This window comes from Penicillium digitatum, chromosome 6 (genome assembly GCF_016767815.1).
Source record: "Penicillium digitatum chromosome 6, complete sequence".
Lineage (NCBI taxonomy): Eukaryota > Fungi > Ascomycota > Eurotiomycetes > Eurotiales > Aspergillaceae > Penicillium > Penicillium digitatum.
This window is the reverse complement of record NC_089389.1, coordinates 1,831,397-1,848,917: the sequence shown is the minus strand read 5'-3', so window position 1 is coordinate 1,848,917 and position 17,521 is coordinate 1,831,397. Positions and strand designations below refer to the sequence as shown.

Below are 17,521 nucleotides of genomic sequence, written 5' to 3'. Positions count from 1 at the left end.
GCCATGACAGCATATGTACGGAGTCAGTGAAGATGCCCTACGTTATCGACTGACGCCATGAAACCTAAAACATAGATCCCTAAGCCTCTTCGCTGAGTCAGCGCGCCATTCTTCCGGGCCCGGGTGGGACCCAATAGGAACCGGGAGACGGCTATTGAAGATCCCGAGCCCCTGGACTGTGTGCTCCGCATCCGTGGAGTGCATGAAGATCAACATAATATTTCATTACCGGGCTGCAAGGTGGCCAAGCCTGGATAGATGGGTATACGTGTGTACCTAAAGAGTAGAGCTTAGGCGAGGATTCTAGAATCTTGCCGCTTCCCATTTCTTCGTCCTTTTCTTTTCAAGATTTTCTATAATTAATCTACACAATTACTATACATAAGGATGAAGATTCGGTCGAATTCGGTCGGTAATCGGCTCGGGAATGTATCATTTCCTTTCCCTCCGAAACAAAGTCTGAGATTGTATGTAGTACCAGAACTAATCTTTTACTGTTTGTGATCTCACGGGACCTATTTTTCCACAGCCGGACAACACACACCTTATGTGTGCAGCATAATTTCAATGCTTCAATGCTGCTTCCAAGGTTGTCGCCACTTCTTAATCCCTGGGGCCATCTTTATCCGGTGAACCGCAGATTATCCCGGCATGTCATCCATGGATCTTTTGGAACCCCCTACCTACATATGTTGCCCTCTAAAGTACCGTTTTCGATAGACTGTTGATCTTGCCGTAGCGCTATCTACAATAATCAACAACTGTTAGTGGTAATTGGCGGATTCACTAGTCTAAGTATGTAAGGAACTACGGAGTAGCAGTACTCCGTATTCACCGTTGGTCTCTCGAAATTTTGTTGCGACCACATGCTATCACAGGTTTAAAGGTCGTTCGTGATTGTTTGCTTCGTTTGACGAGATAGTATTTTGACTACATTAACCGTCCCTTCTCTCTGCTCTCCCCGTCTCTTAAATCTTGACTAACCTACATTTTTCCAAGGATTTTTCCTGAAATAGTAATTCAACTTAAAATGCTCGAGTGGCTTTGCGTGCCTCCTCAATTGAGTCATTTGATGCCATTAAGGCTGACTGTGGCAGCAAGATGCGTGCTAGGTATCTTGATCGAAGAAGAAAAGCGACCCGCCGGTGGAGGGAGAGTCGCTGTATGAAGCTATACCTAGGTTTTAGATTACCTGAAGGTAACACAAAGTAAATAAAGTATAAACTAACAGCCGAGTATTCAATTTTAAGCCTATCGACTATAACGGTTTCTAGCCACTAGACTCTTACAAGGCGAGAGGATAGAGGTAGTGATTTAAGGCATGGGGTATGCGGTAAGAGGGAGAAAGGTTATCAAGGCCACAAGGGAAGATTCCCAGACAGGCCAGTGGAAGCTCACAACACAATGTCATCAACGATTACGGCTATCTGCATACTATAAACGCGAACACCCTCGGTTGATTGCAACGAGGCGGAAGTGATACAGCCCTGAAGGCATTTAACAATGCATCAGCCATAGCCAGAAACTCTCACGCTGCTCCAATTTTCCGAATGAGAGAACGAGTTATCAGCAACAACTAGGGATCGGCACAGTGCTCCATCTACACGTATTCAGAATCTGGGACATCATTTACAAGGGCATGGAGGCATGCTTATCTGTTTTCAAATGCTAGGGTAATTCTTCGGTGGCCCTATACCTTGTAGTTTGGGGTTAGGACTGCAGGCATGGTAAAATTACTCCTTGCTAGTCGTAATCCGAGTGTTTCCCCGGCAGATTACTCCCCTATCTAAATCACTCAGTCTAGAAAGTGGACCTTGCTTACCACGAGCCCACACCCTCAGTACTGCGCATAGGCTGCTCTTTTTATTGCTCTCATTGTTTTCCCCACTTTAAATTCGCAACATCCGAGGAGAGCCGTCTCCTCACGGCGTCTTCGATTTCTCAACGGATTCATGTATTTTTTAGGTGGTAATTCGAGGGGCTAATCCATGGCCCCCCGGCCCACAATTTCGTCTCATAGATCTAGACTCACGGCCGGAAATCTTGCAACCTACGATCTCCTCTCGATTTCCTTGTTGATGTAGTGCATACGCTTTTAACGCTGTGCGGGCTCGTCAGCAGTAGCCGGTTTGGCGGGTACAAAGAGGTAGAAAATAAAGATGATCGGGAACTTCCATTTAATCTAGTTTACAGGAGGCAAAAATTTGGCAGGATATTGGGTAGAAGAAACTGATTTTCCAACATCATATAAACTAACAGCAGAATGGCTTAGAATCCTATATCTACCCAACAAAGGAAATGATCTACGGAGGCTTTGTGGTATCTTGCACACGTAGTGTAGGTATAAATATAAAGTACTCCTGAGTTATACTATCATATACTCCATGATCCCCAGTGCTGGTTCACTTAAAGTGAGCATTGATTCGGTACAGGTAGGCTTCGCAACACAAAGGTATATGCAGTGGGTGTCCATGAATTGAAGAGAAGTGCGTCTCTGATGTGGTACAGTAGCAGATGGATCGTGAAAGTCTATTCCACTAGCCTCTAGCAGTAGGAACTGGGGGGTTGAACATCATAGTGTATTGAGATTCGGGCGTTTCAAATTGGAGTACCGGAATTGATTAGAAGGAGGACACGCAGTTCTGAACATTACAAAGGACTTGGGAGATGAGCTATTGATATATCTATGTCTTCTCATCCGTTTCCGACGGAAGACGGAAATAGAACGAACCGAGTACTAGGGACCTCGGGTTTAATACCATGGCGTGGGGAGGCATTGCAGTGTCTTCAACTTGGTGGCCACCTATAGAGCCTGCGCTGCAGTTTAGACTTGAAGTCAAATTGGGCACTGGATAATCATGCGTGAATACGGTGAAGGATGAAGGATACTCGAATGAGCAAAGAATCGCTGAAGAAATTTGGTTGGTTGTAATTCTCCGGAATGTGTGTCCACTGGAACTTTCTATCGGGCTTATCTTCTAGCAATGCAAGACGGGTAAAATTGCCTGGCAGTCAAGATTTTCCAAAAAAAAGGGTTGGTCTACTCCTACGCGGTAGTTATAAGAAGACTGGGGCCATTCTCGAGCAATCTAAATGTCCTACGCTTCTAATGAGCAAAGATGAGTAGCTTAGGGATACATCAGGGACCCGTGGACATCAACCTTGCTCATTCAAACTTCAAGACCGGCGTGACTGTTAGCTAGGTACGATGGAGGCTACTTGGTCTTTGGTAGTTTAGGCCTTGTCATGAGACAACACTTCAACCTGTCTTTTGCTCGATGCTTGTATTTTTGCAAAGGAAGCTTTCTTCAAAGTTACTTGGAAAAATGCCCCTATTCCCCACAAAGTACACAATGTTTACCCGCCAGAGCACCTACCTATCATTGAGAGATGGAGAAAAAAATGTCGTTGCTACGAAAGAACGGTTTCAAAGATTGAACCATTGAAGCCTGGAAAGATTATGGGGGTAAATTTATCAGACGCCTATGGATGCTAGATGTAAGCAGTGTTGAATCCTGACTAGCGAATATGTATCTTTTGGTGGTAGGACGTCAGGATATAAACTGAAACAGGAATTCAACTTCAGAGACCGATATCAACGGGCGGGGTATATCGGCAGGCTCTGATGTGCGTAAAACAAGTTTGGCTATCCGCTCTCCCTCTTCATGAACTCGAAAATATCATCTCACCATGGCTATCCAGTCATTGCACGAAATTAATACTAATAATCTGCGCACCTTCAAGGGCCACTATGTCTCCGAGATCTCAGGCTCGCTTGGCGATCTAGGCACATTTCTGCCTATCGCGATTGCGCTAGCTGTCAACGGCACCGTCTCCCTCGCCAGTACATTGATCTTCTCGGGGATTTTCAATATTCTAACGGGTGTGTTTTTCGGTATTCCATTGCCAGTTCAGCCAATGAAAGCCATCGCCGCAGTGGCAATCGCGCGTAGTTTCTCGAATGGCACGATCGCTGCAGCGGGGATCTTCGTCAGCGCCTGTATCCTTGTCTTCAGCTTGACGGGTATCTTGCACTGGTTCGCCAGTGTAATTCCCATTCCAGTTATCAAGGGTATCCAAGTTGGGGCGGGATTATCCCTGATAATCGCAGCCTCTAGCAGCATACTCCTTCCCTTGGGCTGGATCAGTCCCTCCTGGGCCGATAACCGCATTTGGGCAGTTGCCGCATTTGTTGCGCTTTTGCTCACCAATCTTTATCGCCGAGTACCCTATGCGCTAACCGTGTTAGTGCTGGGTCTAATACTTGCCATCACTCGGACTGCATTGGCAGGGCAAATGCCAACTTTCGAGCTGTGGCATCCTTTCGCTCTAGTTCCAACTACGCTTGAATGTCGTGTCGGTGCTGTGGATGCTGGCATTGGTCAAATTCCTCTCACAACCCTGAACTCCATTGTTGCGGTTGTCCATTTGGCAAATGATCTATTGCCGGACGTGCACACGCCATCCATCACCCACGTCGGCCTGAGCGTGGCCGGCATGAACTTGATTGGTTGTTGGTTCGGTGCTATGCCCGTCTGCCATGGATCTGGTGGTCTTGCAGCTCAGTACCGGTTCGGAGCTCGCTCGGGAGCCAGTGTAATCTTCCTTGGCTTTTCGAAGCTCGTTATCGGCGTTCTCTTCGGAGAGACCTTGGTGGATCTTCTGAAGCGGTTCCCTGCTGCTTTTCTCGGCGTGATGGTGATTGCAGCTGGTGTGGAGCTGCTTAGTGTGGGCGAGAGCCTCAACACCGCTGGTGCTCGGGACCTCAACGAGGCCAGTGGTGGCCTTTTGTCGAATATGGAGCAACATATTGGCCCTCTTCTCACAGATGAAGAACGTAGCCGCCGCTGGACTGTTATGATGGTTACTGTTGGATTGTTGGTAGGGTTCAAAAATGATGCAATCGGCTTCATTGCTGGTATGCTTTGCCACTGGTCCTACGACGTCCCGAAATGGTGGGAGAAGGCGCATAGCCGCTGGTCTGAGGGACGTTTGCGTCTACGTGACTAGACACACTGGTATGGAAACTTCAATTTTGCTTTAAACTCCTGCTATCCTTCACATATGTATGAAAAACTCAACAGATGTCATTCATGTGGGGAGGGGGGGGCGGTCTGTACATAGCGACAAGCAAAAGCAAATACCTACCAATTCACTCACTCTAAAACACATTTCTTACATCCACGTCACTTTCTCTCCGCAGTCTGGTGCCTGTACTAGGATTCTCATATGGGCGGTTCTCCCTTGCCGAAGATGAGAGGCCATCTGCAGCAAAATCCACATCCCGTCCGATCCTCCGACCACTAGCATCCCTCATTTCCTTGTGACGTCTAGTGACTCCACCGATATCATACTCGGATTGTTCATTATAAGAGCCCGTCACGGGGTCATAAACCCTAGACCCCAGCGGCGAAGAAGCCAAATTAAACGAATCGTCCTCGCCGTCCCCATCCAAGAGCTGAGCCACTGCACCCCCAAAATCAGCCAGGACATTAGACGTGGGATTTTGGGACGTGTAATCTTTGGAATCTGAAACATCATCCTCTAGCTCGGTGATGCGCCGTACTCCACCTGCAGAGGTGCCACCTGCGGGCTCTGGTAAAGCCAGCTGTTCCTGGCCTGTGTTGTCGTAGCGCCGCTCTTCAACAACTGCTGGTTGGCCTAAATCTTGCTGGGCAGTACGTACGATTGTTGTGCCGTCGGGCTCGGTGTATGAGGTTGTCGAATACCTGTGTCCGGTTGTAGTCTTGCCGTCGCTGCCGTTGGTTGTGGAACTGTAGTAGTACGAGGAACTTGTGAAAGAGTCGGACATCGTGGTGAACAGTGGCGCTCGGTGGGATGTGGGAGAGGAAAAGGTTGATCTGGTCCACTTGGGGATGATTTGCAATTTTGTTCAGTTGGGTTAATGGAAGGTTGATACTAAACCTTGGGGGACTATTTCAATGTTGGTTTGCTTGGTTCGCTTGTAGAAGCGTCCTTGTATGTAATATTGGCATCGGCTCTGTAAAATTTGGATTGATTGTTAAGTTCAACCTGTTCACTCTCGACACGTTTAAATAGCTTGTGTCTTGTCTTTTCTAGTGGCAAGCTTTGCTCGCCTCTTGCATCATTGCCTCCTGTGGCAATAAGCCTCTATGGAAAAGGCAAAGACCCATCGATATCACCGAGGAGTCTGGAAATACCCCGCAAGAGCTAAGCCGGGGAAAAAGAGCTGACATCGAGCGTGTAGGCGTTGTCCATTGATGCCGCGTGCACGGATGAAGCCCCAGATAAGGTCCTGTGCGTGTCAAAAATGGCTTATCATCTCTCCCCCACTTTTCAACATCGAAACCAACTCATTTCTAACTCTGGGACACAAAGCACCTCATGGCTGGACTTACCGAAGCTCAAGTCGCCTCCTTCAAGGAGAACGGGTACCTCGTCCTCCCGGACTACCTTACTCCTACCGAGGTTACAGCTCTCCTCGCCGAGACAAACAAACTCCTCGAGGAGTTCCCACTGGAGTCCCACCCCCTCACCCAGTTTACCACTGGCGATGAAACGGCCGAACATGTAGGCGACGACTACTTCTTGAATTCAGGCGACAAGATCCGCTTCTTTTTCGAGCCTGACGCGTTCAGCACTGAGCCGGATCCATTGACCGGCCGGGCGGCACTGCTGAAGCCCAAAAACCGCGCCGTCAACAAGATCGGGCACTCGCTGCATACCTTGTCGCCTCCCTTCAAGGCCATATCACTCAACGAGCGGAACGCTGCTGTCGCACGGTCTCTTGGGTTTGCCGATCCCCGTGTGCTGCAGAGCATGGTTATCTGCAAGCAGCCCTCGATTGGTGGGGCTGTGCCGTCCCATCGCGATTCCGAGTTTTTGTATACGGATCCGCCTTCTGCTGTCGGCTGGTGGTATGCGCTGCAGGATGCGGGACCGGTGAATGGGACGCTGGGTATGTACAAGGGCTCGCACACGGGAGGCAAGGGTGGGCGCATTGCTAGGAGGTTTGTGAGGAAGGAGAATGGTTCGGGGACGGAGTTTATTGAGAATCGGGGGCCTTCACTTCCCAAAGGCATGGAGGAAGAGAAGATTTCAGAGACTACAGATGAGGATCTGGAGATTCTTGATATCAAGGCTGGATCGCTTGTGCTCATTCATGGAAATGTTTTGCACAAGAGCGAGAGGAATACCAGCCTAAATAGTCGGTATGCCTACACCTTCCATGTTATTGAGGGTGCAGAGGGGTGGAAGTATGATGCGCGGAATTGGTTGCAGCCGCCTGTTGGTGGGTTCTCAAAGTTGGACAGTTGATACACAGTCAAGAATACGAATGAGTGATGTTACGGTCCATGTTGGTAAATAGTTCGACTTTTATTCTCCATGCAAATCCTGTACAAAAGATGGCCCGCCATATACACCGAGTGTGCGAATCCCAGACACCCCGAACTCCAAGTTGCGATCCAAGGCCGTCAGATCAGGTTGCTTTCAACATGTCAAGCATCCCCTTCGTTTGCCACGCTTGTTGGGCCATCTCCACTTCGTTGCGCACCCGGCGGTGCAGACGCTCCACCATCTTGTCGACCTGCGCGGATTGGCCCAGATTTCCAGAGTAGATATCGAGAAGGTTCATGGCAACCTCGACGCTGAGATCAACCAGACGGGGTTCACGGATGTTCTTGTGCACCCACTGCAGGATGGGCTGGAGGGTGACCTCATCGCGGTCCTTTAGAGAGGCGCGGAGAGCGGAGCGGTGACGCAGGGCCATGAGCAGTGTAAGTTGCGCAGTCTTATCAGCCGAGGTTAGGACCTGGTCCAACGCAACGGAGTAGCGCGCCTTACGAAGATCGTTCTCCCAAGGCTGCTCTCTCTTCCGCTTCTTGCGGTCCTGGCCCTCAATGACAATCTCCACACCCTCTCCGATGAAATCGCGTCCACGCAGACGCTTTTCCCATCCAGAGCCACGAGTCTTCTTCTTCTTAGCGACTTCCCGGTCGTGCTCCTCCAATTTGCCCTCCAGCAGGGCTGCCATTTCCTTCCGGCGTTCCCGCTCCTTGATCTTCTGTTGACCAGACAGTCGGGTCTTGATTGACAGAAGACCTGACTGCATACCGACAGCAATGTGTTTATCCTCGTATTCGGTTCCGGAAGTTATCGCGCGCAGAGAGAGAATAGGTGATGGATATTTGGATCCAGAGACGGGGTTCCACCCTGTGGTCTCAAAGACCTTCATGTGTCCATCGAGTGCACCACTGAGCAATCGTTCACCGTTAGAGGCCAGCGCAAGGGCAGTGACGGTCTTTTGGTGGCTCTGGATCATGTGCAGCGGCTTGCCAGCCACAATATCTAGCACCGCAATCTTGTTGTCGGCCGCGGCTAGAACTGTAGTTCCGGCGGGCATGGGCAGAATGGTCTCGATCGGCGCGCCCATCTTGAACGTCATAGCGGCACGGTTTCCAACGCGAGGATCCCACAGTCGAACAGTACGATCGTAAGAGCCCGAAACCACCAGGCCAGAAGAAGCCATCGATCCAGGCATAAATGCACCGCTGCGCACGTAATCGGTGTGGCCGACAAAAGTGCGCGCACTAGTCTGTGATGGCAAATCCCATAGTCGCACTGTACGATCATCACTGGCTGTGAGAACTGATGTAGGGTCGCTAGGAGAGAACTTGGTCACCCACACGGGCTGCTTGTGGTCCTTCCACGTCTTGAGAATGGCGCGCGATTTGACATCGAAAACTTGCACGGAGCCGGTGTCGTCACCTGTCACCAAGACACGTCCATCAGGCCGAACATCAGTACCGCGAACGGTATCGTCAAACCGTGTGAGTGTCCGCAGGAGTTTCCGAGTGCGAATCGAATAGATCTGGACTCGTGCGCCTGTTGTCACGGTGAAGACATCGGGCGGTTGTGTAAGAGAGGGGAATGCCGCAGCTGAGGAAGGAACGGAAGGCTGGGTGATAAGATTGACCGGTCCATTGGCTGGCGATGGGATCAGGAGCGGGCTTTTGAATGTCCGCCAGTATTGTTGCTCAGGCGTTAACTGCGTTGAGGGTAACGAGGCGAGCTTCACCTGCTGCAGAGGCAGGACGGGCGCCGCCATGGTTGCAGTGGCGGGTAGACAGTAGTGGTTGGGATTTTATTAGTTAGGTGGACGGCCCGGAATGAGCAATGAGTAGGTAAAGTTAAGCCTAGTAGAGTGCTAGTAATCGTGAAGTTCCTGAAGACCATCTTTTTTCTGCCGATCAAAAAAGTTCGTCTCGCCCAATCGGGAATGGTGGCGGTAGCTGTTGATGCCTGGAAGATCAGGCTAAAAGGAAAAAAATAAGTGGCCTGAGGCCACCAGGCAGACCACATGCTGAGCATTGACCCCCTGGGCACTGAGAGACCCAGGCGGGGCCCTCTTGACTGTGCATCAAATGTCCACTGGAATGCGACAGCCCGACGACAGCCCAACGACAGCCCGAACCTAGACTGGGCTCCCCATGAGAGGAGTCCACATTTTCAAAATTGAAATTTTCAAGACACGTCTAGGTTCATACTTTCAGATTCTCGGATTCGAGTCGTTGCAAGTTCTCTACCTCTGATTTCCATGCGGCCACAAGCACCATGCTTCGGACCATTCAACTTTCTACGGCAGAGTTTATCTGCATAACATTTCTAATTGGCAGGTGAAAGGTTCTATCCTCGGGTATTCTATCCTGTACGGAGTATCGATACTTGCTCTTACAGTGACGCAGCAAAAATGTGAACACCCCTTGTGACCCACCTATCACGGATCTACCTACCAAACGCTCGCTCAAACTACAAGGCGCCTAAAATATCTGAAGAACCCATTTCAAATCCGCTCTAGACTTTTGAGGTTCTTTAATATTCATCCGGGTGAATTTTAGCATGATAGCTAGGCCATATTGGCCACCTGACGAATTTTAGGCAGATAATTCGCCCAACAGAATCTTTTTATAAGCACACGGTGTGGGGCCTAGCGTGTTCACACTTTTGCTGCGTCACTGTACGGAGTACGGAGTACGGAGTACATGTCACATCCATCACAGTCAATTCAGCTGAAGACTCAAGTAAGCCCAACGTTTTCCATCAGTTGACCCACCCAAAGGTGAAATCGCTTCTGATGGATATACGTTGTACATCGTAGGCTTCCACATTCTAAACCATCTCATGAGGTTAATAATAGTAACCGTGGCGGAGATTTCTTTGCCCATGACCATTGAACCCACTGAAGCAGAGAGCCAAACAATTTTGTGAATCAGAAGAAGCATCTGGAGTCTGTAGAGGACGACGTGTGCAGAGCAGGCGAAACAAGACAGTCTCACTCACATTGCCTATGTATGACATGCAGGACTAAAAAAAGTGCTTAAATACCTAGAATCCTTAAGATTTACATAAGATAATTAGGAACGTACAACATAGGTGGTCACTATGGGCAATCCAGTGGGGGAAACGGAGATCCATTTTGGTGCAGCTCCCTAACCCGAAAGGTGGGGGGAGCCGCGACGGCTTGACAGCTTATTGAAGCCCCAATGCAGCTGAAACCGGATTTGCAACCAAGAGTACGGAGTGCTCCGTACGGAGTAGAGGGATGATGATCTTGTACGAACCGCTCAATGGTCGGCAGTTTACGACTGTCCCACCAGGAATGTTCAAATCTCTGAATCCGCGGTGGCTGGGGATCCGATCGAGCTGTGGATCCAACCTAACCAGGGTTGGGTGAAGAGGACTTACATGGCATCATGCAATATATTGCAATATATATTATATATATATATTGATATATATATATATGTTAGCCTAGTAAAGATGAAAAAATAAAAAAATTGTGAGGAGTTGTTCCACGTCGAGATTTACTCGTTTTCCAGGTTTCTTTTTTTTTTGTTTGCCCAATGCAAGGTCTGTGTATGCTATGGTATGGTAAATCCCCCGACACCAGGGGTAACAACCAATCAAATCCTCAGATCTGATACAACCCCAGCCACCTCCAATACCTGTATCGGACATTCCAAAGAGTATCTTTTCTCTTTTCTTCTTCCCCTCCCCTTAGACATTGGCTGGACTTTTCTATTGATGTTCAATACACCCCAGTGATTGGCAAAATCCTGGGATTATGTCGAAGATATCTAAGGTCAACCATGCGGCAGGCATCTTTGCTGACATATCCGTCGATGGCCCCATTATCGGTACATTGGTCGCTATCATCGACCGAGCTAAGAACCTACCCAACCGGAAGACTATGGGCAAGCAGAATCCATATGCCGCAGCACGATTGGGCAAGGAAGCAAAGAAGACACAAACAGACTTGCGAGGAGGCCAAACTCCGCGATGGTAAGCGTTTGGATTGATAGATGAGGAAATTGAAGCTTACCTATCTAGGGACTCGGAGCTCCGATTTACCGTACATGAATCCCCTGATTACTTCAAATTAAAGGTTTCTGTATTCAATGATGATAAGAAGACCGACCTGATCGGCGAGACCTGGGTCGATTTACAAAGCTTGATCATTCCGGGCGGAAGCCAGAACGATCACTGGCACCCACTTCAATATCGGGGGAAGTATGCAGGAGAAATCAGAATCGAAATGACCTACTACGATACCAGACAACAAGACGAGGTCCTAATTGGACGTCGACAAGAAGCTGCTGACCGGGTCCAAGGCAAAGTCTCCACTACTCCAAGCAATACGGGTTTGTCTGGTCCTCGGCAATTGAAAGATGTCAAACGACGACCCTTGCCCAATGGTCCTGCAGGGCCTCTCCCCAGACCAGCTCCTCCGGAACAAGCTCACTCTGCGCCTCCACTTCATCATCCGGCCCCGCCGAGACCTGCTATTCCTGAACACTCAAATACACAACCAGGTGCCCAAGATGCTCTCTCTTACGCCCCGAGACATTCAGAGCCAACCTACGATGCGTCACCTTATCGCGCACCTTCTCCTGTCCCGCCTCCATCACGAGGTGGGTATGATGGTGCTGATAAATACACTCAAGAATGGGATGTCCCAGTTGTTGCTCCTCCCCGCAGACAACCCACCCACGAACTGCCGCATGTCTCCACTGAAGTTATTGAACCCCCATATGACTCACGTCTACTACAGCAGCGGCAACAGCAGCAGGAACATGAACAGCAACAGCAACAACTGCTCCAAAGGCAACAACAAGAACAATTGCTGCAACGGCAACAACGGCAACGACAACTACAGCAACAACAACTAGAGCAGCAAAAACTGGAGCAACAACAACAACAACAACAACAACAACAACAACAACAACAACAACAACAACAACAAATGCAGCAGCAACTGCAACTGCGAAATTATTCCGAGTATGATCAGCCACCTTCGAGAGACCATCGCTTTGCCAGGCAAAATCAGTACGAGGCAGATCTTCATGAGGAAGTGTCATACAATTCTGCACGTCAAAGTCTCTACGCTCAACTAGAGCAACCCAGATACGATCCAAACCCTATGTCGCATGGAGCAACGCATCCACGCGACATACCTACATCAGATTTTATGCCTTCTTTAGGGCTAGTGGATGACATGAGGTACCATCCACAAAGAGTTCGACCTCTACAAATCACTGCTCATGGTCAAGACTACCACCCAGAGTATGCCGGAATGCAACCGCGAGTAGAGGATGAAGACGATGACGGGCCGCCCCCTGCTCCACCAGCACACCGATCACGAAGGCCGCACTCTCAGCTGCCCACCCCGAAAACATCACCCCGCCCTTACGCATCATATACACCCCAATCTAGTCGATCCTCAAACCCCCATCTACCATCGAGCATATCTACCTCGTCCCGCCGTGACCGCTACCAGGAGCCTTCTTCAATGGGGAAGTCCCCAGCAATGCCTGCAAGCCTCGTCGCAGGTTATGAGGCGGAAGACTCATCTGACAAAGTAGCACTCGAGCGATCAGCCCACAGACGCAGCACCCACTGGGATGATGAGATGATGATTTCTCAGCCGCCTGCACCAATTCCGGTATCAGCACCCGTCCACTACGATGCTCCTGTCTATCCTCTGCGAACATCGCCCCGGCCTATTGAACAAAGACCCACTTCTGGCAGAGGTGGGTCTGTCAGCTCTGATGTGCGGGCTGTGACCCGGAAGTCAGTCAGTCCGCGGCCCTCTTCTTCGGATATCCGTGGTGGCTCTTCAATTCCCTTCTCTCCCGACTCTTACATCTCTTTAAACCCAAATGCCTCTCAGAATCCCAACCGAAATCCTTCCCCGGCATACGACTCGCCTTCGCAAGCTAGGGATGCCGTGATTCGTGGACAGACCGAACCCCATCGAGACATAGAGCACCCAATCATCGGGGATGATGGTCGTGAGATTGACCCCTCTGACCATCTTCCCACCGACACTTGGGCGCCCGAACCAGAAAGGAAGAATCGCAAACCCGGGGTTGTCATCCGCTTCAAACACTCGTCTCGGCCAACTTCTAGAGGCGACGACCCTCTCTCATCACGCAGCATAGGCCCGCCACGCGTTGGATTTAGAACCGAGACCACTACCCATCCATCGGACCGCCCAGTTCAGCACACACCCACTCAGGTGCACGTAAATCCAGGGGCACTGGTTCGAGCTAAACCTCGGCTGGACTACGCGCGTGAGCGCTCTGATAGCTATTCGCACAGTCGGCCCTACAGCAAACCTACTTCATTTGACCGGCCGCGCTCTTCCCGTAGCTCTGTTTCGCCATCTGCGGGATCTCATTCGCCGCTCTATGACTACAGCGCAGGTCCCCCGATTCCAAAGAAGGTGCCAATCACCGGAGGAAGTGCAGGCTACCCCGTCATGTCTGGCAATTCAAATGGCAATGGCCGTATGGATGCCCTGAGTCGAGAGCTGAGTACAATTGACATTGGGTCTGCGGCGTGTAGCCCTGGCCGAGGGGCCGTTCGGAAGTACGTACCAAGACAACGAGCTTCGATGGGCTACGCCAGGTAAAACAATTTTCATTTTTCATTTAAGGATGACGTATGTACTGCTATGTTTTTTTTTGGGGCCCTTGGTAGGCAAATTTCCTCAATTCCCTCCAATTTTTTGTTTTCGGACTGTAGTGCTCTTGATATCCGGCAAAAATGGCTTGATGGGTTTGATTTACGGGAGAACTAGTTTTCTGATCAAGCACACATAACAGAAACAACCAATGATACCTTGAAGTGACCCCTTGACTCTCAATAGCTGGGTGCTTTTGTAAACCTAAGACTATGTTTGACAAGTCTATTGATGTAGTTGCTCGGTGGTCTGACAGTAGTCGTCAACGCTGCCCATATAAGTGTTGCTGATCTCCCGGTTTATCCAGTTGATTTACTTCATCACCGCTAGCTCTGGCTACCTGTGGCTATATCTCCACACTATGCTATCTGCCATATATGAAGATATTGCGCTCAGGCTATGAGCCAGCAGCCTGATCACTTTAATACTCTTCTAGAATCTAATCTGATGATCCATTGATGTCAAAGATTCCACAACGTGTTTCTGTGGATTTAAGCACCACCCACACACTCTGTAAATGGATTCCAGACACCCGGTTATTTCAATTTTTTACCTAGCTGCTACAGAGCACACAAGATGCGCACATGCCGTAGACATTGAGATAGTGATATGCAACAAAGGGGAAAAGTCATCTGAACTCGACAAGTACAAACATTGTAGGCAATTTCCCACAAACTTATAAATGCCCATCCTATTCAAGTACTCTTCCTCCTCTATCCATACTCACAACTGTTTTCCTCTCCATTTTTGCCCAACACTTGAAGTCTTGCACACTATCAGATAGCTTGTGCATCATCAACAACGGGCTTTGCTATCAAACCTCACTATTACCTCGGTGTATTCAATCTCAAGGACGCACTTTTCCGTCTTCTGATCCTGATCTTGTCTCGCATATCATAGCTTCCACCCAGCATGGAAGGTCAGGGCTCCGAGGTCCCCGGCGATCGGGGCCACCTCCTTGAGGACGTGGAGATGTATGTATATACAACTTTCCCCCCAATCTATTCGGCATTTGATAAGTTGAAGCCTTGCTTGTCCTTCCTCGTCACTTGTTTAATGTGGACACCTTTGGGTTTGTCTTGGGATCGGAGTTGTTGACTTGTAGAGCTCAGGCCTAGCAACTCTGCCCATGCCATCCCACAGGTTTCCACGTGAGTATACGATATATCACCTGGAATCGCTATTTGTCTAGCATCCAAGCATATGGGATCGGGAATCTCTACCTTTCTTGACTATTCCTTTGCCTCCCAGATGATTTTAATCATCTATTAATTGTGCTCTGGGATACAAGTCTGTCTTGTATATCAAGAGCAGCGTGTGCTGTGAGGATCTCAGCTAATCATAACATTAGCCCCAGCAGATCTCCTCATACGATTTATCAGGGAAATCCATCCTTGTCGCTACTTCTCTCCCCTTCCCTCACCTCACCATTGATACCACCGGACACAGTCAATTCCAGTCCTGTCCGCCGCTACAGCACAACACAGCCGCTTGGCCCGCGTTTCACCAACACAAATGGGTCACATACTGCTTATGACCCTAGCCGGGGAGCTCAACTCAGGAGTGCTGCGGATCAGGCCAACCCCTACCGGGATAGAATAGAACAAACTAACCGTTCACGAGGGCAAGAACGGACTCGCAGCAGAAGTCCTGGCCGCCCAATCCAATCCGCTGACCTTCCTGCACCCCGAGAACTACCACAAGGCCAATTTATGGGATTCAATAACTACCCTCGGGAGATGTATGTCCCACCCGGAGTCAACGAACTGATGCCTAGCTCCTCTTTGGCACTATCTCCAAGCAACACCCAGCGTGGTCGTGGTCATGAAGGTGCTCTGGACCTCCCAGAAGACTTTCCTAGACATAATTACCTATTCAATCAAGGCAGCGTGTATGAATACCAACAAGACCAGCAGCAAAAAGTGCGGAGGTTTGACCCGGAACCGGAAAGACACCCGTTCGACAACCAAGAGGAAGATACAAAGAACAACGATCCGCATCACTTATGTGAATTTGCCGCTCCATGTCAGATGCATCCCTCGCCTGATGGAATGCACTATCGAAAGGTTGTGTCGCACGTGTTTGGCAGAAACAAGGCCGTCACCAAGCTGTTCCCACTCGGCGTCTGGGTCCATTATTGCCGAAAGCACTACCAGCGTGCCCGGTATCGCGCCGACCAATGGCCATTTACACAGTGTGACCTCCTGTTAGAATCACTGAGCCGAATGGAGCACTGGGATGGAGTGGATAGTTTCGAACTCATCCTCCGCCGCCGAGAGCAAGTGCGTGTCGGCCGTGAAACCGAAGGCGCACCCACCACCGAGGCCCCCAATAAGAGGGAGACTAATCCCTCTGCGGACCAGGCCCAAGATCAAGACAGCAGGTCTTTGGGTGCCGCTACTCGAGCTGCAGGCCGTAAGCATCCGACTGCCATCATCGCCCCAGTCCCGGACTGGCTTCGCCGACACGTTGGTCACGGCAAGACATTTCAAGAAATTCGCCACATTATCGAACTGGTGCGTAACCATATGGCCAGGCTGCGAAATCGAGAAAGGGCGCAACAGCAGCTCAATCCTATTCCCAAGTCTCCGAGGGCACTTGACAGTCCTCGCCGAGGTGGACCTTCGAACGACCGAAAGGGACGTATGAGTAAACCCGCCAACCGGGACCCCCTACGCCTGCGTGCTAGCACTGTTCGTTTCCCCGATGTTGAAATTCTCCCCCATTTCAAACCATGGGTCAAGGAGGCTGCTCTACGGCAGCGATCTGCTACGAACTGTCCCAAGAACGAAGGGGATACCAAAGACCATGAGACGGAGCAGAGAATCTCCGGAGGGGGGGATATCGATGGAGAAGTCCAGGATGCCCGTGACGGCAACGCTCGAGCTGAATACAGTCAGCCGACAAACGGCGAATTTATGAATAACAACGCTGTACCTTGCCCAGGCCGATATTCCGAGTCCATTTCTACAATTGAGATGACTGGGGCCAATCTCTCGCAGATGCAACCTCATATCGGCAGGGCTGGGACCAACCGCGGCCAGTCTGAGAGCCAGAGGCGACGAAGCGAACGCGTCTACATTAAAGCCCTCGACCGTGTCCCTAGTCAGGGCTCCATCAAGAAGACCGGCAAGGATGGTGACAAATAATTATCCATCGACTCGCCAATCTACTTTCTGAAAGTCTGTAATCAGTTTGGGTTCTGTTGATGTCAGCCATTGACTACATGAAAAAGAAACTTTGAAAATGAAATTCAAACAATAGCCTATTGACAGAGTATTTACTTGTAAGCCTGCTCCCAATACCAATCTGAGAAGTTGAGCTCACCGAAATGTTAAATGAATTTGTTGACACAAGGCTTAAATGTGCCTTGTGATTAGTACATTCAATGTATGAATCCATTAAAAAAGCAAGAAAACCCTCAACATGATTAAAAAGAAGGCACATTGACCAAATTCTCAAGGGCGTCTTTTCTTCCTCGGCTCTACGCGGCCGCGAAGGGGGAAGTGATGA

At 49.7% G+C, this 17,521-nt stretch overlaps 6 protein-coding genes across 6 annotated transcripts; 4 read left to right on the top strand and 2 right to left on the bottom strand.

Moving 5' to 3' along the window:
• Window positions 1–3,690: 3,690 nt before the first annotated feature.
• Window positions 3,691–5,010, top strand: Pdw03_5666 (Sulfate transporter, putative; the record flags this gene model as incomplete). The annotated part of the gene is made up of 1 exon (XM_014682660.1): window positions 3,691–5,010. The coding sequence occupies one exon, from the start codon at window positions 3,691–3,693 to the stop codon at window positions 5,008–5,010; it is 1,320 nt and encodes a 439-aa protein (XP_014538146.1).
• A 151-nt stretch (window positions 5,011–5,161) lies between these two features.
• Pdw03_5665 (uncharacterized protein) lies at window positions 5,162–5,812 on the bottom strand (the record flags this gene model as incomplete). Its single annotated transcript, XM_014682659.1, has 1 exon — window positions 5,162–5,812. One exon carries the CDS (start codon window positions 5,810–5,812, stop codon window positions 5,162–5,164), a length of 651 nt encoding a protein of 216 aa, XP_014538145.1.
• Window positions 5,813–6,366: 554 nt separating this feature from the next.
• Window positions 6,367–7,299, top strand: Pdw03_5664 (Phytanoyl-CoA dioxygenase; the record flags this gene model as incomplete). The annotated part of the gene is made up of 1 exon (XM_014682658.1): window positions 6,367–7,299. The coding sequence occupies one exon, from the start codon at window positions 6,367–6,369 to the stop codon at window positions 7,297–7,299; it is 933 nt and encodes a 310-aa protein (XP_014538144.1).
• A 163-nt stretch (window positions 7,300–7,462) lies between these two features.
• Window positions 7,463–9,091, bottom strand: Pdw03_5663 (Small nucleolar ribonucleoprotein complex subunit Utp15, putative; the record flags this gene model as incomplete). Its single annotated transcript, XM_014682657.1, has 1 exon — window positions 7,463–9,091. The coding sequence occupies one exon, from the start codon at window positions 9,089–9,091 to the stop codon at window positions 7,463–7,465; it is 1,629 nt and encodes a 542-aa protein (XP_014538143.1).
• Window positions 9,092–11,107: 2,016 nt separating this feature from the next.
• Window positions 11,108–13,957, top strand: Pdw03_5662 (putative serine proline-rich protein; the record flags this gene model as incomplete). Its single annotated transcript, XM_066101122.1, has 3 exons — window positions 11,108–11,325; window positions 11,374–11,958; window positions 12,361–13,957. 3 exons carry the CDS (start codon window positions 11,108–11,110, stop codon window positions 13,955–13,957), a joined length of 2,400 nt encoding a protein of 799 aa, XP_065958062.1.
• Window positions 13,958–14,920: 963 nt separating this feature from the next.
• Window positions 14,921–17,157, top strand: Pdw03_5661 (putative pathogenicity factor; the record flags this gene model as incomplete). Its single annotated transcript, XM_014682654.2, has 3 exons — window positions 14,921–14,982; window positions 15,121–15,159; window positions 15,360–17,157. 3 exons carry the CDS (start codon window positions 14,921–14,923, stop codon window positions 17,155–17,157), a joined length of 1,899 nt encoding a protein of 632 aa, XP_014538140.2.
• Between the last annotated feature and the right edge of the window lie 364 nt (window positions 17,158–17,521).